Source organism: Barbus barbus (genome assembly GCF_936440315.1).
Source record: "Barbus barbus genome assembly, chromosome: 36".
Lineage (NCBI taxonomy): Eukaryota > Metazoa > Chordata > Actinopteri > Cypriniformes > Cyprinidae > Barbus > Barbus barbus.
Window position 1 is genome coordinate 4,299,479 of NC_136714.1, and position 25,870 is coordinate 4,325,348.

A 25,870-nucleotide genomic window follows, 5' to 3' on the forward strand; every position below is an offset into this window, starting at 1 on the left:
TAAAATGCCCTGCGGCATTGTAGCACAAGCAACCACATTTTTTGACGTTGTTTGCACCTCAGTTGCCTCTCTCTGTCACCTCCTGCGTCTTCTCATTATGTTTACCCAATTTGTAAAAACCTGTACCTCCTTTTCTTCTCCTCATTACTGCACCGTCAGCATCATGGTTCTCTTCTTTCATGCTGGGTGACGGACAAATGGAGGTGCCCCAGTGCATATTGACAACCATTTAACAGAAGCAGTCAGATAAACGATTTTTTCAGAGCTGAAGTAGATTGGTAGTCATCTGTGCGGAACAGCCGCCCTATTACCGACCACAGCATTCTCAAAGAAAATAGCTTGGAAACCTGTATGAAAACATGTCAAATTACTACAGTTGCTTCTTCATGTAATGTCCACAGCCATCTTTTCTAGAAAGGTGATGTGATGGTAATGGCTATTAGAGGTCGATAAGATTGAATTTTGCTCTCTCTGGATTCAATTTACAGTTGTTTGAGCTGGAGAAGATGGAAAGTGAACATACCCATGGGTTGTCAAAGGGTTGTCTTTATAGAACATGCACATGCAGTTGTCTTTATATTTTAAGAGCATTTACATTTACTGTAAAATGGCCAAAATCTTTTCATTCTCAAGATGTATAGTGATTAAAAAAAACATTCCAGATACTCTCAAACCTTTTTGAAAAGATTTTAGAGAGCAAACAGATTCAGTGTGGAAATAGCTTTATGTTCACCAATCCAATAAAATAATTGGTCAAGAAGGATAAGGTAAAAAGTAATGGCTGTATGTGACCTCTGAATGTTCTGTGTTGTGTATTGTGTATTTTAGCAATTGTAGTACTATATACAGCAGACATAATAAGAGTAGTGTGCTATTCAGAAGCCTGTTTAAACTGTTGCTAATGTGGCAACTTCTGTCATTTAAAAAACATCATAAATGTGATGAAGTCTTTTTAATTCCATGATGACTCAGCTCTTCTGCTCTGTCAGTGGAGTAAAGCCATCATCTACTCAACCAGGAGGGTTGATTATTCAGTTTCACATGCTAATGTTCCCAGTCAAGGATAGCGCATTAGCATGTGTGGTCAGACTCTAGAGACCATTAAATGAAAACCGAGAGAACCCTGAACAGAATATTCTTCATGTAAATGTCACATGAATTTCACAAAGCAAAACATCAGTTTCCCGTTTCCGTTTCATCATTCTGTCTTAATGTTGTTTACATTTCTATTTTGCATTTTTTTAAAGGCAAACCATGTGCAAAATCAACTGTCATCACCATTGCTAAGCATTTTTTCCTTAAAACTGCATTGAACCAAAGACGGTTTGAAACCGTCCCCCAAACATGTAACCAATCCCCTCAGCTTTTCATATCATTCGTATAGAGATTTTACATAAGCTGTCTGAGATGGCAAATGGGGGTTGTGTAACATCAGCAACACATTATTAGGTGTTTGATAACATGATATAGCCAAAGGCTAATGTTATCAATTGCCATTACGTGTCCAACGTTGTAGAGAGTGATACATTATCTGCATTACCATTATGATACATCAATTTACAGATGACCTTGTATAATTCACTCTTCTTCTTTGAAATCAGTTTCTGGTTCAAACATGGCCGAATGAATCCAGTATTGCCACTTGCTAGTGTGTAGCATTTACTACTTCAGTTAACTGAGTCAAAGTGGAGCAGGTCCTGTCACGAGTCCGGGTCCTGTACTTCTCCCTGGCCCCACAGGAGGCCGCCATCTCCCGTTCTCCCGGACTCATCTCCCATATCACATACACCTGCCATATCACACACACACCTGCTGCATCATCATCACACTCAGTACACCCACAGCTGTTCCCCATTTGCCACAGACTATTTAGTCTTCCCTCTCCCACCACTCTGCCTGGGTTCGTACTTATCTGTTTATGTCTTGTAATCTGCTGTGTTTAAGTGTTGCTGTGCCGTGTTGGCCTTTGTTGTTTATATTATTAAAAGCCTTACCTGCATTTGGACCCTGACCTCGTCTTTCCACGCCATTCCTGGGGGCGTACCGTGACAGAACGAACCCAGCAATCATGGGTCCAGCAGGAAGGTTGCTTGGCATCCGCCAGGGAGACCGGAGCATTGAGGATTACGTCAGGGACTTCAGAGGATTGGCTCGGCAGACGGCGTTGGAGAAGACCTGCCTCATGGTCTTCTTTCATGGAGGCCTGGCCGAGCCCTTCAAGACCCTGATGCCCTACTGGGACCCCGAGGAGTCGCTGGAGAGTTACATTAACTTGGCTCTGTGGATGAGCGGCTCGGGCCTCAGGGTAGAGTTAGCGGCGGCGCCCGCGGATGTTGTCCCCGAGGCAGCGGAGCTCACTTCAGGCCTCTTCAAAGCGGCGACGCCCGCTGATGTTGTCCCCGAGGCAGCGGAGCTCACTTCAGGCCTCTTCAAAGAGGCGGCGCCCGCTGATGTTGTCTCCGAGGCAGCGGAGCTCACTTCAGGCTTCTTCAAAGCGGCGGCGCCCGCTGATGTTGTCCCCGAGGCAGCGGAGCTCACTTCAGGCTTCTTCAAAGCGGCGGCGCCCGCTGATGTTGTCCCCGAGGCAGCGGAGCTCACTTCAGGCCCTCCCGAGAGCGCGGCGTTCGCTCACGAAGCTCCCGAGACAGCTGTGCACGCTCCCGTTCCTCCCGAGAGCGCGGCTTTCGCTCACGAAGCTCCCGAGGCAGCTGTGCTCACTCACGTTCCTCCCGAGACAGCTGTGCTCACTCACGTTCCTCCCGAGAGCGCGGCATTCGCTCACGAAGCTCCCGAGGCAGCTGTGCTCATTCACGTTCCTCCCGAGAGCGCGGCGTTCGCTTACGAAGCTCCCGAGACAGCTGTGCTCGCTCACGTTCCTCCCGAGACAGCTGTGCTCGCTTCCGTTCCTCCCGAGAGCGCGGCGTTCGCTCACGAAACTCCCGAGACAGCTGTGATCGCTCCCGTTCCTCCCGAGAGCGCGGCGTTCGCTCACGAAGCTCCCGAGACAGCTGGTCTCGCTCTCAGCGCTCCCGAGGCGGCGGGGCCTGCCTGGTTTGTTCCTCCGGTCCCACCCTGGCTGTTCGCTGGAGTTCCTGTCTGGCTGGAGTCTCCCTGGTCCAACCCTCCGAATCCGCCCCGGTCTCCTGCTCGGCCTCTGTCTCCACACGGACCTGGCCCGCCATCCCTCCCCCTGTTTCACCATCCCCCGGTTCCACCTCCCTCCAGACTTTTGCGGTTGGTGGAACGTCTGGAAGCCGTTCCTTAGGGGAGGGGTAGTGTCACGAGTCCGGGTCCTGTACTTCTCCCTGGCCCCACAGGAGGCCGCCATCTCCCGTTCTCCCGGACTCATCTCCCATATCACATACACCTGCCATATCACACACACACCTGCTGCATCATCATCACACTCAGTACACCCACAGCTGTTCCCCATTTGCCACAGACTATTTAGTCTTCCCTCTCCCACCACTCTGCCTGGGTTCGTACTTATCTGTTTATGTCTTGTAATCTGCTGTGTTTAAGTGTTGCTGTGCCGTGTTGGCCTTTGTTGTTTATATTATTAAAAGCCTTACCTGCATTTGGACCCTGACCTCGTCTTTCCACGCCATTCCTGGGGGCGTACCGTGACAGGTCCAAGCTGGTGAGATTGAGTGGAGGCAGGGACTAATTTGCAGAGTCTTGGTTCCTTGTATGCTAAATGAGGTAAGGGATCATTAGGTAAGAGATTATATTCAAGTCATTTTAACGGAAATTATTTTCAAGGGAAAAAAATGTTTAAATATGTAATTATGATGATCAAAATGAGTTTTAAGGGATACAATTTGTGTTTGATGGGGAATTGTAATATTTCTGATAGTATCTGGTAAATACATTAAATAAAATTAAAGTTTTGGACATGATTATTATGTAAAATGTGCTATTGTGACAACCATATTTTGTGATCATCTTTGGTTGTATATAACAAAGAGTACCTTGCACATTCTGAGACGTCAAGTGGGCAGCACAGCTGCCTCAAATTTGGCAATGTAAATAGAGAAAATATGTCACACTGGTGTATGTGAGACACATGTGGTCCTCCCAATACAAAAACGGTCCATTTTGCCCCCGTTTACAGCGTATGGGCACAATAAACCTGTATTAGAGATGCAGATGGTCGCAGATGTTGCCAGTTATAGAGACAAATAGTGCCAGTGTGCAGGGTGCCACTGAATGCTGATGTTGACGCGTTCATAAGCTACTGCAGGAGCGATAACAACCAGACCCATTAATGTGGACCAGATGTCACATTCACAGACGCACTTTCTCTCTCACTCGCAGCTGCTTAGTCACACTGAGAATCGCAGATATTTACAATTGGCATGGATCAGTCATTGTAAATTTGAGTCCCAGTCCGGTACAATGCCGTTTAGCCAGTGTCGTATATTATTATTGTATTATTCTATGGTTTTTCAAATCAATAAAATCTCGCTTACTACATGGCTACTTGCCACATAAGTAAATAATTGTCACAAAATATAGATCTGAGTTGAAATATTGGTCCCACTTTGTGTCCCTAATACCTGTGTACTTACATAGTAACTAGATGTGTACGTAGTATGTAACCACAGCTTAAGTACATATTGGTACATAGTATCTACAGCGCTAATGTTTGTGTAACTACACATATGTAACAACCCACTGAATGGTATGTGTAAGTACAAATGTGTAACAGGACATTGGTAACAACACGTTTTGGTAATGAAAGTACAAATGTGTAACAGGACTTTGTGTTTGTGAATATGTTACACTTTATATTAAGTAGACAATTCCTATGGATTTACCATGTAATTACTTTGATGTTACACAACATTACCTTCTGTAAATGTAAAAAGTTGCTTGTTAGTGAAGAACTATTTTGAACTAGACATGAACTGTCGCACTACTGAAAAATGTAGGGAAGTTATTACTCAACACTGCCTTTAACCTATAAGGTGCTGTGCTTGGCTCTTTGCATTTGTGTCTTTGTTTACTGCTGGTGTATGGCCATAAATCAAGACTGATTTATTTTCTTCCAGCCCGTTGATTCCTGTGTGGTAATTTATGTATCCATATGGAATAGGCCTTTCTCCGCCAATGCAGTGGAAGAGTAGTGCTGCTTCAGTACCTGAACTCAGCAAAACGGCTCTTTATATGTACTGCAATCCCCCCCAGTCAGCATCGAGCCACCCAATACCCGCCAGACAAAAGACTTCTGGCCCCTAACAGCTAACAATGGAGGGCCAACACTGCAGGGAATTACAGTCCATGGGTAATAGCCTTATTGCGTTGTAGGGAGACCATGATGCAGTTTGTCTTCAGAGAAATAGTTCAGCCAAAATGTCAGTAGAGTCATTCTCTGTTTTCCGCACAAAGAACACAGACGCAACATCTCATTAACATATCGATCAACTCAATATACCATGCGCAGCACAAATTAGTGTAGTCGCAAATAAAGAATAAATACATAAAGAAGCCACAGTATGTTAAAAAGAACCAGAGTTTTTGATAGATCTGTTATTGCGTAGTTGAGGGTTCCAAGTTGTCTTTTATTTTCTGAAGCAAATTAAAAATAGCATGGCTTGGCAAACAATATGTTCGGATAATGTGTTTTTTTGGCATTCAAAATAATACGTGTGGAAAAAATCCTCTTCCTTCTACCACGCTCTCTCGGTTCTCTGTGGTGCCTCTTCCAGCAACAATAATTGCAGCCATTTCAAATGCAAAATACTTTAAGACATGCTTTTGTAAGGGCGTTAAATAATGGCGCAAATACCAGTAATTTGACGAGCGCAAACGTTAGTAAAACGCGTTGCGTCATTCATTTTAATACTCTCTCTTCCCATAAATTTTGCGTCTGAAAGGGAAACACCTACAAATGCATATTCAATAAGGTCAGATGCAAAAATAACTGTGTCCACACCTTTTCAGCGCATCTTTAGTAAAACCGTAAAACAGTAAAATTTTAATGCCAAAAGACGGTTTGCGCTGGTGCAAGCTGTTAGTAAAACTGGCCCTTAGTATCTTATAATTTCAACTTTTTGTCATGATTAGGATTTAACAAAGCATGCTTGAGCTTCCATATTGTTGCATTGCCATCATAAAGCTAGCATTATTTTTACTGATGATGTGAGGAATGCAACAATTTGACAAAGCAATGTCAAAATTATTATTTTTTTCACTAGTATTCCTCCCTTGAAAGCCACACCCCAGATCTTAAATTTCTACATTTAGCATCTCTATTTCTTTGAGCTGATTGCTAAATGATTGTTCTCTTAGCTCTTTGACTTCTCTGACAGATAGGTGCATTGTGAGTAAAGAGAAAGCAAACTCCAGCAGTCTGCTGCTGTTCACAGTTCTCATGTAATCTCTCTGGATCATAAGATGCAGAGCGGGTCCCGTTTGTTATTGACTGGTTCCCGGTAAGCGTTGCTGCCAAGCCAAACACCCCCTGGCTACCCCTTTCAATTTATTCATGAAACTAAATATTTTAACTTCAGCCCCTGGAGGCATATTCATTATCCCCAAAGTAAATCTGCTCACAGTACAGTATGATAAAGAGAGTGGAAAGGCAGGAGGTAGATTGTAGGGAGACAGCAGGCAGTTCAGTTGATTTAGATATTTACTTTTTATTCCCTACTTTAACTGTGAAGTGACATACGGCCAAGTATGGTGACCCATACTCGGAATTCGTGCTCTGCATTTATCCCATCGAAAGTGCACACACACAGCAGTGAACACACACACACCGTGAACACACACCCGGAGCAGTGGGCAGCCATTTATGCTGTGGCGCCCGGGGAGCAGTTGGGGGTTCGGTGCCTTGCTCAAGGGCACCTCAGTTGTGGTATTGAGGGTGGAGAGAGCGCTCCCCCCACCTACAATCCCTGCTGGCCCAAGACTCGAACCCGCAACCTTTGGATTACGAGTTCGACTCTCTAACCATTAGGCCACGACTTCCTGTGCGGGTGCAGCATGTGGCTACAATAAATAGTGTTGTTTAAACTAGTCTGCTAGCTAGCATTTAACATGGATGGTAGCCTTCGTTGACCTCTTGGTGAATCAGCTTTCAAAAACAACCTTTTAAAAATTGCAGATAGCCAAAAGCGACAGAGGCAAAACCAGATCCCAACCACAATGGCAGATATAATACTCTGTGACACTTACATTAAGTATAATAATTATTTGTGCCATTTAAGGCACTCTAACCATTTCACATATTAAGTATTAAACTTGCTGCACAGGGAACCTTTTTCGGTTAACGGCCATTCAGAGGAAGTTACAGCTGCAATTTCAATTTGGCCTTGAATGATTTAACGCTTGATAACCAGCAAATTGAGAAGCTGGTTGGGACCCATAAGCTTTGAAAGCTACTTAATGTCACCAGATCTCTGATTCATAAAATAATTTGGCTTAGCAATGTCATGAAGTATTTTTTTTTTCTCTTACATTCCTCTTTTGAAAGCCACAATAGGAACGAAACGTCGATTGCAATTTCCGTTTCAGGCAGTATTTAACTTATCTCATGGCAGCTCTGGTTTTTCCACGGCTGAAATGAGTTTCTCAAACACATCCTGACCTCTGATAGTACAATGCATGGCTTCCAACGACCAAAACTCTTCTATTGTGTCCATCTCTATAGTAGCTAATGCAACAAAAGAAATGTCAACTATATTGCACTCAAAGTTAATCTAAGACATTACCCGTCTCTGTGTTGGACAAAGTGGGCTAGTGAGACGGATCTGCCCCAGGAGCGATCCTCTTGTCCAGACGGATACGTGCCTATGGTGATCTGTGATATGGCCGCAGGCTAGTGCGGGTCAGTTATTTATAACTCTAGAGAGAATGGAAGGCTGTTTGTTGCTCACGGAACGCAAGATTAGAAACTTCTATCTAAGCCACTTAGTGCAGCAGATCAACACAACAGGAAACAAGGGTAACTTCTGCGATGGCCTTATTGTGATTCATCCAGGATATCAACTGTCTGTGAAGTTGGTGGGATTAAATGAGTTAATCAGTCATTTATTAGGCAGAGTTCATAGCATTTCATTGTTGTCTTTGAAACAGGGTCAGGGCGCACCGGTATGATTATCCCAGAGTCAATCCCTCTGACGCACATAATTCAGATAACCTCTTTCCTGTGCAGTTGTTTAGCATTGCATTAAATTCTATAAGCTGTGTTCCCTATGTCTCTCTCTCCTTTACTCTTGTACCTAAAAATCAACTTATATTATGTAGATATGTACATGCTTTTATCCAAAGCAATTTAGCAACTTGTTAATAGTGAGAACTGGTCCCTATACTAAAGTGTTACCAATTGTTTTTTTTTAATCAGTTGTTGCCCTGGGAATTGTACCCATGACCTGCTAATGCCATGCTGTTTGAGCTGTTCAGCTACAGGAAAGCTGGCATCTGAATTATATAATGTTCTTTGGGTAGATTCATGTTACTAAGTTGCCGTTCATTTATGTTATGATGCAGCACTTGCAAAAATCCATTTACATATGATATTATATGGCATTTGCCAAGGCAGTATGTATTACATATTGGCTTGTCCTCGTTTATACTGTACTGCTGGACCCTCAAATTGTATGTGCTGTTATTTTTCTAATTGATCACCTGGCACACAATATAACTAGAGGAAAACAATCCCACCTAGCAACATGATATAGCAATGCCCTAGTAACCACTAAACACCACCAACCTACCAAGTAATACTCTAGCATTTTGGTGGTGAATTTGATTTGTTTTCTTCAGAAAAACATATAAGCTGCATCTGAAATTATATTCTTTCTATAAGTACACCATTTGGTATGAAACCTACTTCGTGACTGTTCAAAATGTTTGTTCGATTTAGTATGAATATGGATACCATGAAGGAAATTCATGCGTACAGTACTGTATCCGCCATGTTGTCAGAGTCACATGACCTAGCAGCGTCAATTATGTTGCTTCCCTGCTATTCATATAGCCTCTCTCTTGACTTCACGGCATAGAAAATTGTCTTACATACTACTATATAGTAGGGAAGTAGGCGTTTTCAGATGCAGGGGGAGTTTTGTTTTCATCAACAACTGTACAATCATTTTTTTCTAGGGCTGCATGATTTAAACATCAATTTTTTATTTTTATTTCAATCAGTAACAGTATGTTTGTAAGTTTGAACTGCTGAAGTCCCGTCGTTAAGTTAATGTTCTGGTCTCTCACAAACACATTTTTGTAATAATCAATGAAATTGTCTCCAAAAACTAATTTTGTAAGTAGAAACCAATTGGATTAGATAATAATAAAATGCTGTAATCAACATTACAGCCCTAATTTCTTATGTTTTGGCTCTTATTTGATAAACAAATAGTATATTTAATTCACAGTGCATTCGTTACTAACAAACGATCAAATCTGAGGCATTTCTATTAATTTTTGTTCTTTACTACATATTTTTTCTCTTAAATATCCCCGCAAACTATATGCATGCTGACAAATTTAGGATGCAGAATTGGGGGCATGCAAGCTGAACCTGTGTCTTTTTTCTGAAAATGATTTTCTGACACATTGAAGCAGGTTGAAAGGTATTCACTTCACCCCCTTTTTCATAATGAAACATCCCTTTCTGGTCACCCTCTGTATTTGATTTTTGGCATCGTGGTCTGCATTCTCTCTATGCTAATTTTAGCCTTTCATCTTCTGAGCATAGTACACATCAAGGGATCCAATCTCGCCACAATCGGGGAGTCAAATATGGCCAGATAGCCAATCTCCTGCGTTCATGTTTAATCATATGAGGGATGACAGTGTGTGCTATATGGGTTTGCTTGTTTTATTGCAGCCCTGGAGTCGTCTGTGTGTTATTAGAAAAAGGGTTTCATTTGAGGACGGTCTCCTTCTGCACATCACGGTGACCTTTGACCTGCCCCTTCACTGTCTTTTTGATTTATTTTCGCACTCTGATCCACCAGGCGAGATAGAGTTGGTGTGAAATTGATAGATACATACTTCAATAACAAAAGCAAAATGAAATCTCGAAGCAACATATGGCATAAGTATATAGGTAGGGGTCTCAAATAAGACCAAGCCTTGAGAGAATGGTGATATACAGAGGCTCTGTTCCAAAACTTAGTCAACTGCTTTGCTATCTGCAGCCTTCGAAGTTGCCTTCAAAGACTTCATCTTAACAAAAGTGACCGATTTGTATCACTTTTTAAAAATAAAGGTGCTTCACGATGCCATAGAAGAACCTTTTTGCCTAAATGGTTCCATATAGAACCGTTAACATCTGAAGAACCTTTCTGTTTCACAAAAGGTTATTTGTGGTGAAAGAAGGTTCTTCAGATTATAAAAAGGTAAGAAAGAGATGGTTCTTTTAAGAACCTTTGACTGATACCCCTTTTCCACCAAAGCAGTTCCAGGTGCTAGTTCAGAGCCAGTGCTATTGCCGGTTCTTAGTTGGTTCGACTGGCGAGCGCTTTAAGAACCGGTTGCTTTTCCACAGGCTAGAGAGCCAATACAGAGCCAGGTCTTACGTCACTGAATACGTTTCATGTTTCGGATCACTAGTGCGGCACAACAGGCATCTGTACAAAGCATCAGCGCCACGCAGATCGATCGATCGGCACACATCACACTAAAGCACCGCGAGAGCGATCCAAAAGCATAAAGAGCCGTCTGCTTTCCAGTCGCTCCCGCAGCACCCCGATATGCCTCGCACCGACCGGTCCGCGCAGCGCCGATCTGTCCCGAACAAGCCTAAACAAACTATCAGCAATGGGCGACGTTGCGTTGCTATTGATGTTCATGGCTTTGCGAACCTACAGCGGCATCCAAACTCGGCGAATCAAACGTGTTAGCGTTTAGCTGCTATTTCAAATATGGCGGTCCAAGTTTCTGTTCGTCTTGTTGGTTACGGTAACCCTGCCCCCAGCTCCTGACGCAAGCGGTTCTTCCTTCTAGCCCAGCAATGTTTTGGTGCTACTTACGAACCGCTTTTCCTGGTTCGGAGCTGGTGCTTTGGGTGTCGAAAAACAAAGAACCGGTTTGAAACTAGGCTCTGGCCCCGAACCAGCACTGGAACTGCTTTGGTGGAAAAGGGGTATGAATGGTTCTTTGTGGAACCAAAAATGGTTCTTCTATGGCATCGCTTGAAGAACCTTTTGAAGCACCTTTATTTTTAAGAATATCTCAATTTTCAGATATAAACTTAAGTTTTATGGGTTTAGAATGGCATGAGGGTGAGTAATTGATGACAGAATTTGCATTTTTGGTTAATCCTATCCCTTCAAAAATGGGAATGTATTGATAATCCAGAAGTATTGCAGAAGTAAGCCTCCAGTTTTATTTTCTAAAAAAAATCATGACAATTCTTTACAGCACTTATTCTTTCCTGATGAATTCACAGCTCTCATTGACAGTGCACAGGCGTAATCACATGCACAAAGCCTTCAGCTCATGCACTCATCCGAGTTACTCCATTAATTAGCTTTCCTATTCAGTTCCTCACATTCCTAATGTGTTAATAATGGTTGGATCCAGCTTCCAATAACACTTTGGCTGCCAAGCCGCTACCAGCAAATACGCACCAGTGCTCTGTGATTGTGTCCGCTCAGCCCTTCCCAAACCTCCTCCACTATTATTACACACTCTAGCCAATACTGTCTTTATCACGTCATTCCTTCAAAATCACACATTTAAAGATTCCATGAAGTTATTGACCAAAAAATCATTGACCGAAACAGTGATGTCAGATTAGCGCTAATGACTCGTATCTTCGCATCGTTTACACAATGTGAAGAAGCTACAACAGGTAAACATGAATGTGGAAGGGACAATATTGAATTTTCATTCTTCATTTTGATATGATATTGATTTTTAAATCCCCATAACGATCTTTTAGTCTATGCTGTTTTCAGTTGATTGCTTGAACAGAACTTCACTAAACATTATTTGGAGCGTATCTTCCATCCAATAATCCCAATAAGTGTTGTGCTTTGTTACCTTAGAAAAAAAACAACCAAAGTCTTAGCTTTCGAATTTTATCATGAAATTCAAACAATAACTGTAGTTTTGTTGCTTTTATGGTGGCTTCGTCTTTGCTAGTTGTAGTAAGAAATAAACATGAATGAACATCAGAAGGTGTTGAAAGAAAAGGTACAACGTATTGAAATGTTGAAATTATTAGCAGACAGTAGAACAGCTTGTAAACAATGTCAGATAATGTTACATTTAACTCAGAAAAGCCAGTTCATAAACTTGTTAGTCAGCTAGAAAATAACTCTAGAGAGGTGCATTTTGATAAATATATCTGTGCTATATAACATGTTCATTATATTTTTTACTTAAAGCTGCAGTCCATAACTTTTGTTGTGTTAAAAAAAGTATTATTTTTTTAATTAATATAATAATCCATTTTCCAAACTGTGTTTTTGGTTTATCCTGAATCACTAAGGTACACCTATAATAAGTTTTTAATATTCTGACTATTTCAGACTGGTACTGGTGGAACCGCTGTGAAGTAGCCCAGTACCTGCGTGATTCGTCATAGACATAAACAGAGAGAAGTAGCTCCGGCTACAATGTTCTTCCACAAGACACACGCAGTTCTATTTATTAACTGCTAGAGCGCCAAAAGTTGTGGACTGCAGCTTCAACCTGTTAATGATGTATTCATGATTTAATGCTACCTAAAAATGTCACAATAACAAGCTTTTATGACATTTTATGCCATTTAAACAAGCAATATTAATATCTGAGAAAAAATGCCTCAAGAAGAGTGATGCAAATGGTGCAATGGTTGCCATGTTGATACTGGAACAGTATTGCATGGCTGAATCATTTTGGTGCATAGCTACATTAAGCCTCTGTAGTCTTATATTGAGATTCTTAAATTAACAAATTCTTAAAGTTTTACAAATATGATAGCAAGATGGTCTCTTATTCCCCTTGCAAGCATCTTCATTTTACCCTAAATGTTCAGTTGTGTTCTGCATCCATACCACATTCCCTGCTGATAATAAGTGAAAAGAATGCAGAGATAAGTAGTCTAAAAAATGGGTACTCCAGGGGCCTAATTAGGTCAGCATGGTTTGCATCTTGGAGAACTCATTTAGAATTCTGCTTCCTCAGATGTAATTATTCTATCCCCCAACCCCACCACCCCCTTAGCTTTTTATCCCATGATGCTTTTTGTGCTCTGATATGTTTCACATAGACTTTTATTTTACCAGTGTGTGTGTTTGATAAGAAGTGTTCTAATGAGAGCTCTGTGACACATCTGTTCAAGTGGGTCACTAATCATGTATTGTTTGGTGTTTGTCTACAGAAAAAATTGTTGTGTTGCACTTTCTTTAGATGTGCCTTCCAAAAATGTATTGTCCATAAGGCCTAGACGGTGATCAGCCAAGACTCAAGAGAGCTGGCATAAATGTCCGCTGACAGTCTGAAAGAACACCCGTTAACTCTCAGCACAATGGCTCTGCTTTTGTCACAGAACGCCAGTGTTTGGAAAGCGTTATCACTGTTAGCGCAGCAGCATAAACTATCCTTTTTTATGCAAGTTGTGATGTTTTAAATACAACTCATAAAAGAGTGAGTGCTCTTTAGATACAGATGTTGCTGACTTGTGGTACCACAGGCCAGAACAGGCCTTTTTGTCTAAATAATCCAATTGAATTCAAATTCAATAGGCATAAGAGCATAAGATTTTGAAATTGCTCATTAAATGCAGTTTCAGATTTATATTCCTTTTCTCAGTAATAATTTGGTCCTTAGTTATATTCCTTTTCTCAAGTAATTATAAAGTTTGCAACCAAAAAAAGAATTAATATTTGTGAAAATGATAATTTTCCATTCTCTTTATCGCATTCTGTCGAAACCACTCAATTTCGAAGGGTGTTACCTCTTGCAGAACTGGAAGTAAACGCCCACTGCTGTGATTGGCTAACTTCATGGCACCGTATTCACGACAGAACAACATTTGAGTTTGACAGTACTGCCAGACATCTTTATCCAGCAGCTGTATCGCTCTTTTGATTGGTCGAAATGCATGAGTTGTCACATCAGGGTAGAAAAGATTTGTTCATATTTTAAACTTCTATTAATTTTTAAATGAATAGAAAAATCAATAGATCACCAATATATCATTTCGGAAGCAATAGAAAAGAAGTAAAAAGAAGCTACAGCTTTTTAGCGATGGTGAATGAAGTACACAAATTAGTAAAAGTACAGATACCCTAATAAAATATTACTCCCATTTTCCCAAATATTACCCATTTTCAATTGAAGTAAAAGTGTGTGATTTTTAATGTACTTAAGTATTACAAGTAAAAGGTACTAATAGATAAAGCATGTTTATTTTTTTATTCTAGCCAACAGTCAATAAGGAAGATTTAATATGTATTGTTCTGCAAATGAGCAAAACATATATTTATTTATTTAAATATCAAAATGTTTTTATCAAAACATTAAGTGAAAAAATATATACTATATATTATTTTTAAAGAGGGGGAAAAGGAAATTTGTGTAAATATGTGCCGTCAAATAGTATAAAAATACAATGTACAGGCGTAATGCAAGTTAAAATGCGCTAACAGGGAAGATGAATTGACATTAATTTGTTATTTTTCCTAAAAGAGCCTACCCCATATTGACATGTCCACATTCAAGCATTTCATAGAGTTCAACAGCTTGGCCTTTTACAGCAGACTGAGTTCACCAATAACTGACAGACATTATCTATATGTTATTTTCATTTACAATAATCAAGACTAAAATTTGGCATTAGTACCTTTTTTTGTTTGTTTTTTTAAATTAATTTTTGGCATTGTTGGCTTTTAATAGGACAAGACAGTACATATAGACAGGAAACGAAGTGGCCCACGAGGTTATCGGCACCGATATTAGTAACTTATTTTAGTAAATTTTTCTTAGTAACACTCAAGCTTCGACAGTTATCCCAGTTCTTGGCTCATTTTGAGTCACACATTATCCGCTCTGACTGGATCTTTCCTGACTAAAGAACAGCTGCAATCAGATTAGTTCGATTCGCAAATGAGTCATTCAGTCGATTTGCCAACAAATTCAACAGGTTCATTGAAAAGAATCGGCTCATTCAGCAATTGGATACTATAGTAGGGTTTCTCCGTATCCGATCTTTTTTTTTGCCTCGCTCTAAAAAAAATTCCATAAAAACGGAGTCGTCTCAGGAAATATCTGTGTCCACACGGAATCACTGAAACCGACTGAAAACGATGTAGTACACATGCCAGACCAATATGTGGCGCTGTAATTCTGCCACAGAGATACACAAAAAAACAGAGAAGAAGATTTTGCTTTAATAAAACTAATGAGCTCAGTAGGTTCTGCAGCACGAACACAGGCACGTAGTCTGACATTGTTGTTGTTGTTGTCGCTGTTATGTGACGCAGCGGTGTCTGATTAGCGGCGAGACGTGGGCTGATGACGTCATCGTTTCAGAAAATATACGGATTCGCCGTCCACACGAAAACGTGAAAACGGCGTTTTCAAATGTATCCACCCTGGGACCCGGTTTCAAAAATTATCGGTTTCACTCTTCGAAAACGGCGGTTTCGTGTGGACGAAACGCCTATACGGTAAAAAAATTATGCGTATACAGAGAAACGCGTCTTCGTGTGGACGGGGCCTTAAAGTACAATATTATGTTTTGGAATGTAGTGAAGTAAAAGTGAAAATGTTCTTTAGTAACAAAGCAAAAACACTGTCCACCACTTCTTTAGTTATATTTTATTTATATAAAAAATTTTATGCTTTTAATTATTATTTATTTTTTTATGTTTATTGTTTTATCCCATTAGATTGTCATTATTGTAATTCAGTATTTTAATACATTATAGAAAATATAGCTGTAATACATATTCCTATTACAACAGGCATACAATACGTTGTAAACAATGTATTATTATTATTGTAGGAATGAAAATTGGGTGGGCATGCATTGTCGTGCAAATAATGCACGAAATAATGCACAAAATCTAACCGATCCGTAAAAGACTTCTCATTTTGAATTTCTCAGATTTGAATTTGAGATGAAATATGTAAGATTTCCCCGACTGCTCTAAATTCTGTCAGTGCATGGCAGTTCACACCACATGAACAAAGTCTTTGCAAGAATCGCACACAGCGCTTGTTTTAGTCCAAAGAACGGTTGTCATGGAAACGCTGCACTTAAATTCACCATGCAGACAATATAAAAGCCCAGAGAGGTGTATCGGGGTGAAAAAACAACAAGCCTTTTCAGTCCCTGTTTCTTTTCTTAGTCTCTCTCTCTTTCTCCACCTCTCCGTGTCTAGCTTCTCTCTGTCGTTTACTCCTTGAAATGGATAAAAGCAAATATTTAGAAGTCATTTCTTCTGTATTTGTTTTGCATTTATGCAAATGAATCCAAGCAGACTATTTCAGGAGTGCTGGACTCATTTTGAGATTGTGTGGGGCGAGCTGGCGAATTGTGAGATGATACGCACAATGAAATAGAGTTACCTGCCTGATAAAGAGAGACCGAGAGCAAGAGAGAAGGAAAACTGCAGTTATCGCAGCAGAAACAACCCTTTCTTTTCACAGTAAGGATTGCGTAGCAACAGTACATCTCAAAGACAGAGAAACAGATGCATCTCCTTGAGGAAGACCAAGGAAGATGTGTCAAAGGTAGGAATCGATCGGAACGCGCACAGCAGAGGCAGTCAGAGCAGCGTTTGCTAATGAACTTTGAACTGTAACGTCTTTTACCATTCAAGAATGTCTAGGCTACAGTTGCGTAGCAGCAATGTAGTGTTCTTACGGTCTTAAAACTATTGTTGTGCACTAGCTAGGTCAGAAAAAGCTCGAATGTACAGGTTATTTTGGGATCTTGGCTCTGGGTAAGATGAGAGTACCTAGAAATATCCAGAAAACCTAGATAGCTGGAGGTAAACACCCGACTCCTACAAGAACAGCATGTGCACGATGCCAGACAGTTTTTTGTTATCTGTGAAGCTTTGAATTGAATAATGTAACGTTTAACATAGAAGTCTTCTGCTAGCACTGAAATACATTTATAAGCACAGACATGTCAAATGATGTTTGAGATAAAACAGACAATCCGAAATGAAGTGGATTTGCTGCTACTTTGGCTTGTCTGTTAGTAGCACTGCCTTAATTAAGCGTCCCACCCTGTCCCACTTTCTTTTGGCGGTGGGCTGGCGATTAGACACAGTGTCATCCCACAATGGGAGCCATCCAGCGATGCAGCTCTTTGAAGTGTCAAGAATCATTGTAGGTTTGGATCTGGGTCACTTACAGTTCAGAACATGTTGGGTATTGAGAAAGAGATGCTCACCGGTAAGGCTGCTATGGGCTGCTTTAAAAATCTAGGTACAGATAGTTTAGTAGATGATTTCATTTGATAAATGCTATTAAATGTGCTATTGATGCAGACAAAGCCCTGCAGAACTTGTGCAGCTACACTTGGGAGAAGTGTACTATTACCATCCAAAAATTACGTTGCTTCTCGCATGTTTTGTGACACTTTGAAAGTGAAATGTCAAGTATACTTAGTTTTATCCAAAACTGATTACATTTTATTACGTTGGTTGTTGTATGTGTCGCTAAAAGTTAATGCTCTATCCCGTTTGAAAATAACGTACCACCTTCACTACACTCTACCCTAAACCTAGTCTCAGTCTCAGACGTCACGCCCATGGACCGGTGGCTGAACGTCTGATGCATACGGCACACAAAATTGGAAACACTGCAGGATTGGTTGAATTATACAGGATTTCTGGGAGACTTGTGTCGCGTTCTTTAACGTTCCACCTGTAAACAAAGATGCCATGATGCCAAACCCCCTCATGGAAGAAGAATGAACAGTTGTAGACTTATATTAAAGACCTAGCAACCACCCAGGGCACCCTAGAAACCACATAGCAATCAATTATTATTTTATTTTTAGAATTGTCAAAGTTAAAGGGATATTTTACCCAAAAATGAAAATTCCAAACAGTTGACGGTAGCCATTGAGCTATTTTTTCCATACTGTGAAAGTCAATGGCTACCGTCAACTGTTTGCTTACCAACATTCTTCAAAATATCTTCTTTTGTGCTTCTCATACAGAATCTCATACAGGTTTTGAGGTTGAGTAAACACATTTTTGTGTGAACTATCCCTTTAATGTGATAAGATATTAATAAAAACATGTTTTATGCAATTGTTTTATTAGCATATTAACCCAGGTTTATGTTATTATAGCTTCACTCTGCTTTCAGGCTTATCATGGCTATTTTATTGTAATATAGTCTGTTTTAAAGTCGTCAGCCCACTACTTGTCATCTTATCTGTTTTTTTGTATGCAGGCCAGATTGAGAGTTTATGCCTTTGTGTGCTTAATCTTTGATGATGTCCTTCATAAACATACACAGGGGATTTTGTTCATACAAGTGCATCTTGAATTGATGTTGATGATTATGGCCTGAAATCTCTCCTTTTATCTGATGTCATGCATTCACTGCAGGGAGAGTGTTGCATTTGGCCGTGATATCAGCTGCTTGTCCAGTATGATCTCTTTGTCAAGCTAGACTTTCTCAGTGTTTGCTTCACATGTTCTTTTTCAAAGGTCTCCAGATCGTTCTGGCTTTTGAAGATGATATTTGGTGGGATAATGGTAGTGGTTGATATCTGGTGACATTTACATATCAATGGAATGGTGATAGACAGACATTTCAAGAGTACATGGTGAGCGGATCATCACATTTGACAAGAGCTGGTTATTTGACACATTTGTTATTTTTTTCCAATTTGTTTTCATTTTTATGGATTCTATTGAGTGGTTTAATTGTAATACTTAAAAGGGATGTCTAATCAATTGAATTCACAAAAAAATTGAACAATAATAATGCTCTATAACATTTATTTTAATTATATGTTTCTGTATATATGTATATGTATGCAGATGTCACATTTGGAATTTGTCCCGTGAACGTACGGTTCGATACGCGTACCGTTCTCATTGTCTCTCTGAAGCTCTAATATATCATCCTCTATGCCTCTCTTTCAGCTGACATCATATCCACAGTTGAGTTCAACTCGACAGGAGAACTCCTGGCCACTGGGGACAAAGGTGGACGAGTGGTGGTCTTCCAGAGGGAACAGGAGGTAATGTGGGATAGACATTGTATTCTCCATAATTTAAAGACTAGTACTACTACGAGACTTCCCCTGATAATGCTGAATAAAATATGGATGTTTAAGAGCTCGTGAAGTGGAGAATCAAAAATGTCTTTATATTTACACATATAAGAGGTTACTGTTACAACAAAACGTACTGTACATGCAGGTTTCAAAACTCAACTTATTCTGAAACACCCATATTTGACTATATAGTGATTTATTTATATAGAAAGCAAAGATCATTCTCTTTATAATCGCTGGATCAATTCAAGATCAGTGCAAGTCTGTCAGTGATTTGATTTCTGCAATTTCACCAAAACTCCCATTATAATCAATAACAGTTTACGCTGCTCAATGAGTCTGTTATTTAAATCATATTTTCAGTGTGTTATGTAAAGTATTTAATAATTGCAATGTGCGCTCAGCAGACGTGACTGTTCGGCTGCAGTGCATCGCTGCTAGATCTAAATATAATGCTACTGTCAACTTTTTTCCATTATTAGTTATACTTGGTGACTGTTATAGTAAAAACACAGTAAAAGTTTTCAAGAGAGTTCACATGTAATATGCAAAGATGTTAACCAATCATAGCAGTGGGCGTTTACATTGAGCTCTCAGCAGACACGCCCCTTTCATTGGAGCGTTCAAATCAGAGGCAAAATTCAGGGTAGAAAATGACCATTTATATCTAAATTATGAGCAAAACATACTAAGATTATAATTGCACCTCAGGAAACATCAAATGATTTAAAATTTTGCTTTAAAAATACTGAAAAATGGGATATAGGGTAAATTCACACCCATAGCATCGCCATAGCAGGACTTGAACACAGTTGTAAATATTTTAGTACACATACTCATTCTAAATTGACAGTTTATCCTCTATTGACTAAATTTGTGTTTTTGTGAGTTGGTCATGAACTGTTCCAGATCTAATAACCCCTTGATGTTTTGTCTAGCATCACAAAAGTGTAAAACCCCGCCATCCGCCCCTCCTCGTCTCACCTCATCTTTAAAGAGATTTCATGGTGTCTGTTAATCCTCGCGCCATGATTCATGCCCCACTCTGTTTTAGACCCCCTTTAACCCCCTCCCTCCTGCCGAGGGGAAATCTGTTTCCATTAATACCCTCGTCTTCTATCGGTCTGTCTGAGTCCTGCTTATTGATTTAGACGCTTCCCAAGGTTAGAAGTAACCCTGAAGGTTTCCACGCTCTGATCGGTATTGAGGTATTCCTCTAACCCGGACCACCTTTGTGCATTGAGATCCTGACCTGCCTCACTTACATTTCACGGCTTTCAGCAACAAAGAAAGAATCAACACATTCCATATGTGCCTGTAACACAGAGGGACTTGATATAAGCCAATGTTTATGCTGAAATGTCCATTTATCATTTGTTTGCTGTGCTATATGTATAATTAGGTTCAAAAATGTTAATGTAGAGCGCTGAATGAATTGTAAATGCGATCCTCTGCTAATGTGGGATGCATTTGTCATGCATGATACACATGAAATAGGCAGTGAAATAAACTATAAAAATAGGCAGTGAAACAAAGCAATGCACCAAATATATATTAAGGTCGATTTTTGGTTTAACCCATAAACACTTACATCATTGCAGAGTAAGAACCAGCCTCACCGTCGGGGGGAGTACAATGTTTACAGCACCTTTCAGAGCCACGAGCCCGAGTTTGACTACTTGAAAAGCCTGGAGATTGAGGAGAAGATCAACAAAATCCGCTGGCTGCCGCAACAGAATGCCGCTTATTTCCTCCTGTCCACCAATGGTGAGCAAACCCAATGTGTTCTCGTCATATCCGATCTAATGCTTCTTACTTTGAAACATATGTTTTGGGTGTTACTGTGTTTATCTGTGGAGTTGCATACACATTTCCTTAAGTATCTGACAAATGAATAAAAGTAAACTTCCTCGCTATTTATATTTAAATAAAAATAAATTATACATATTGTCAGGGCCATTCTTTAAAGAGACAATTAATATTCTAAGATATATGCAGTTTTGCATTGTGGTACAGACCACAGAGTACAATCATAATGAAAAATGTTTCTTGAGCAGCAAATCAGCATGTTAGAATGATTTCTGAAAGATCATGTAAAGACTTGAGTAAATGGTTGCTAAAAGGAATAAATAACGAGTAAATTACATGTGAAAATGTTACCTCTATTTATATAGTGCTTAATACAATACTGATTGTTTCAAAGCAGCTTCACAGTGATAAACAATAAAATAATGATTCTGCCATGCATACAGAATTCAATTCTGCTGTAAAACAGCTCTGAAAAGACAGTGAACAGTCATTATTCTAAGCTAAGAAAGCTATGTTTTTCTGGTTAACAGCATGGCATTGCTGATAAACCAGCAATAATAAGCATAAACCAGCTTGGCTTACTTCATCATTTAAAGTGCAATAATAACACACATCCAGCAGGTTTCTTTCTGCTGTGTTTTTGACAGAGTAACTGCAGCCAATTAAAAGTAGCAAATTCTTCAGACCCAAACTCATATTCATCAGTTTTGTGGAGATAGATGGCTCTAATGAAGCTAAAGTCCTGTTTTAGGACACCTCAGAGTGGTTCAGCATACAGGCAACAGCACGGTCCAATCAGGTTAATTGGGAGATATTGATCTCATTTGATTTAACTCCTGTCTGTTGTGCCAGCTATGTTCACTCTCTTTACTGGCCACTTTCCGGTGGATCTGCTGATATTTTCTCTGCTCCTAACATCACAAACACTGCTTTCTCGTTACACATTGTCTCACATATCTCTTTTACCAGATAAAACTGTGAAGCTATGGAAAATCAGCGAGCGAGACAAACGACCAGAGGGCTACAATCTGAAGGATGAAGAAGGCAGGATAAGGGACCCAGCCACCATCACATCTCTGAGGGTAAGCAGAGTCCGTTTAAACTTTAAAGAAAGACCTTTTTGCGATGCCCCTTGTTCAGCTTGGACACCTCTGTCCAACCCTTTTCCTGGAAAGCCAATTTCCTGCAGAGTTTAGCTCTAACGTCCAAATATGCCTACTTTCATATATAATATGCGAAAAAACCCATGCCAAAAGAGCAGTATGACCAGAAGATAGGTGGAAAGTACCCTGATCACCTACTAATTCCGCAAAGATTTGGAAGTGTGCATCTGGTGAACACTTTACTATCCCATGAAGCCACAGGAGAGGAGTTGTGAATGGCAGAGATATGCTGGTCTAATGCTGGTAGGTCACGGGACAGTAACAGCATGGTGGATGTATTCTACCCATATTTGTACTATGTAGAACATGCTTTTTTAACAGTCACAATGTAAGTTTTAAATCAAATGTAGTTTGTACTAGACCAGAGTTTGTGGCAGAGGTCCTGAAGACCTTGATTAGCTGATTCAGGTATGTTTAATTAGGCTCGGAGATAAACGCTGCAGGACAGTGGCCCTCCAGGAGCAGAATTGGAAACCCCTATATTATACAGTACGTGATTTTGGATGCAGCTAGTGATCCTCAAGACCTTGATTAGCTGGTTCAGGTGTGCTTAATTAGGGTTGGAGCTAAACTCTGCTGGAATGTATGGAAACCAATTTTCTTAAAAGAGGAATGTCCAAAAGGTATTGAGTGATATGTTTCCCATTCTCATCTCCTTCTCCCCATGCTGTCTCCCCAAGCATAAGGAAAAGGGAGTCTTAATCTGTTGGCTCTAATATGTGAAGGAAAAAAAATAAGGTCAAGCACTGTTGTAATTTGGCAGCCATAGCTTCCCCAGTGGAAGTGGGCACTCTTGGAGCAACAGAGGTGGATTATGTGTTGGAAGATGGAGTTTCATATCTCGCCAAATACAGCTGACAAGGTAGGGGGTTTGGGTAGTGCTTTGGATGCTTGGTCTCATCAAATGTTTGATGGCTGTTGTTGAAGGTGTGAGATTGGAGGAAGCCTGTGCATGGACCCACAGGAATATACCCTCCTACATGCATGAATTCACACTGTGGAAGTGGAACGTGTCCAGAGGTGACCTGCTGCTACATCTGGGGGCAGCTGATAAATGTCAAAAGTTAATGTTGTGTTGATACTGTGGTCTTCTCTCCTGGAAATCCTTAGATTGATGCCAGGCAGGATCGTTTTTGTCATTTCTTCTTCTTTCAGAGTATACAGGGCAATTTTTGGCTGCTGCCCAAGAGACGTTGAGTAATTAATTTAATAATTTTCCTCCATTTTCTATGATTTTATAATATTTGGGAGAAGATCACAAATTGCAAGACCTCCCCCCTACAGTAGCTTTTAAGAAACTCTTGGAAAGTATGTCTTTCCCCTGTTGTTTTCTGGCAGCTGATTTGAAGGTTGGAAAAGCCAATAAGTTTATCCCTGGAGTTGGGGCATTTGAGGAAAAGTCTAATTGAACTCTGTAAATTACACTTGCCTTGACTTGTCGGATCCATGACCTGGCGTTTCGCACATGTGCTCCTTAATAATGATCTGTTACTCTCAATTAATTAATGCAAGTTTGAATCATTTGAGTCATTATTCACCAATTACAATTTCAAACATAAATCAATTACAATTTATTAACTGCAAATCAAAAGACCCATATGCAGTAGTTTTCCTTTTATCCAAATACCTAGCTGCACTAAAGGATTTTTCCTGTTTGAGAATTCAGTAATTATGATATTGATTTATCCAGCAGTCATCCACTCAGAAAGATGTCAATATTCAACCCAGTTGTACTCTAATCCAGTCATCGCAGAATGATGACTTATTTTCTTCACTGGGCTTGGATTGACCCTCACATAATGGGTGACTTGGGAGGTCGATGTAAAATCGCATTACGGGAGCGGGAGATGCAATTCTTAGATTTCACTGAAACATAACAAACTACCCAAAGCGTACAGAAACTGTTAATGCCCTGTGGGTCCTATTATTGCCAAAAGAACAGATGTCCAGAGTGAAGCTTGAAAGCTGGAGGATAAGACTCTTGAAGCAACGTGAATTCAAAGCTGTTTGTAAGTTGATTTCGCAAACAGTGTAAACACTGACAATTGGACCAACATGTCAGCTGGTTTAACCAATAGCATGAGTTTCAGGGCAAGACTACCTTGACTTTTGACCAAACCGAAGGAAAAATAAGGGGTCTTGGTTATTACATTTTGATGAAAGATTACGATTTTTTTTTTCTTCCATTGGAATGACATACACTTCTGAATCAATCATCACCAACTCAAAAATATTTCATTTTTTATCCATTTAATGTTTTGGGTGCAAAGATGTGTATTTACTGTAAAAGTAAATAGTGTCAAATCTGATTTCATGTTGACTTCAAGTGGAAATGTACATGTAAATATTATGGGTTACCAAATTTATGTCTCTCCTTCTATCGAGAATACAGTAGACTGGTGGCTCTGGATAAAGAAATATATTTAGGAGATTGTTCTTGAGGCGACTGTAATGTGTTCAGGGCAGCATTTCCATCACCTCCTTCTTAACTAACACTGCAGCCCACTGGAGACTAGAGCTGGAAGAGATGAAATCCTCTCCCAAATATGTGTGTATGTGTGCGTGCATGCACAAAAACAGGGCATTTATCACTTTGCACAGACTGAGCAGAGAGGAGAATGAGATAAACGGGGAGGTAAGGGTGGATCCCTCGCAGGGAGTCCACAGGGTACATCTGCTCCTACTGCCAGACTGTTATCCAGCGCGACGAGGGGCTACCAAGTGTTTACTGCCTTCATCTGCGTCTGCACTCCAAACACGAGGGGATTCACCCTGCAAAATTGTTTCTGCCAGGGGGAGGGGGTTGTCGCTGTCAATAAAACGCTAAATTTGAGATATCTTTAGGAAAGCATGTATACGTTGTGTTTGACTCAAAGACTAAAGAACATGTCAGCTAAGATGTTTTGTTTTTGTTAGGCTATGAAAAGCAGTCTTGTGGAAAAAAGATAATTTCCAGGGACCAACAGGATGGCGCAATGGCCCACTGCCAGTGTGAGAGGGTTTCATGGGAACCGTTTGTTGGTCTCAAACATATGTTTTTACGCTTCGTAAAACAAAAACATTTGGATTTTTAATATCATATTGAACCCCATACAGTTATTTCTAGTCCTCGACTTGTTCCTTTTTGTATCGCTGCATTTTATTTTCATTTTCTCATTTCAGACTGTCAGTTTGCACATTAGTGGTGGGGATTTTCAGGGACTCTTTCTGAAGGTTACATTGTTACACCAGTAGATGGTGACATGTGACTGTCTTTATAAGTGGGTCATTTAATCATGAACTCAACTGATTTGTTCAAAGAATCTGCTTTATTCAGGAATAAAACAAAGGCCTCATTTATAACCGTTGCGTACGCACAAAACCAGCCCTGAAAGAGGCGTCCTACGCAAAAGTTGTGATTTATAAAGAAAAACTTGACTGGTAAATTTGCGCACATGCATGCAAACAAACTCTTTTTCCTGGAGTGAGAAAATGAATGAAGGATTTTAACGATTTTAAGCTCTGTTTTCATGTCGATATACACATTTACATTAAATATTCCACTCTCATTAATGGAGATAAGGGCTGAAATTACATAAAGTCCTTTATGCAGAAGTTAAACCAAAATGATATGAATTTAGACATATTTGTAGTGGATGCGCTTGATCACTTTTCTTCTTTTAATGACAGCGAGGAGTGCTGTATGTGCACAATA

General features: G+C 40.1%; 1 protein-coding gene across 2 annotated transcripts in view; it reads left to right on the forward strand.

Annotated features, from left to right (window-relative positions):
* The window catches only part of LOC306856159 (serine/threonine-protein phosphatase 2A 55 kDa regulatory subunit B beta isoform-like), a 75,333-nt gene that overhangs the window by 41,612 nt on the left and 7,851 nt on the right, over positions 1–25,870 (forward strand). For both annotated transcript variants that reach the window (XM_079395210.1, XM_079395211.1), the window contains exons 2-4: positions 19,071–19,168; positions 20,806–20,971; positions 21,983–22,095. In XM_079395210.1, the coding sequence (XP_079251336.1) occupies positions 19,071–19,168; positions 20,806–20,971; positions 21,983–22,095 (377 nt within the window). The remainder of the gene's footprint in view (positions 1–19,070; positions 19,169–20,805; positions 20,972–21,982; positions 22,096–25,870) is intronic.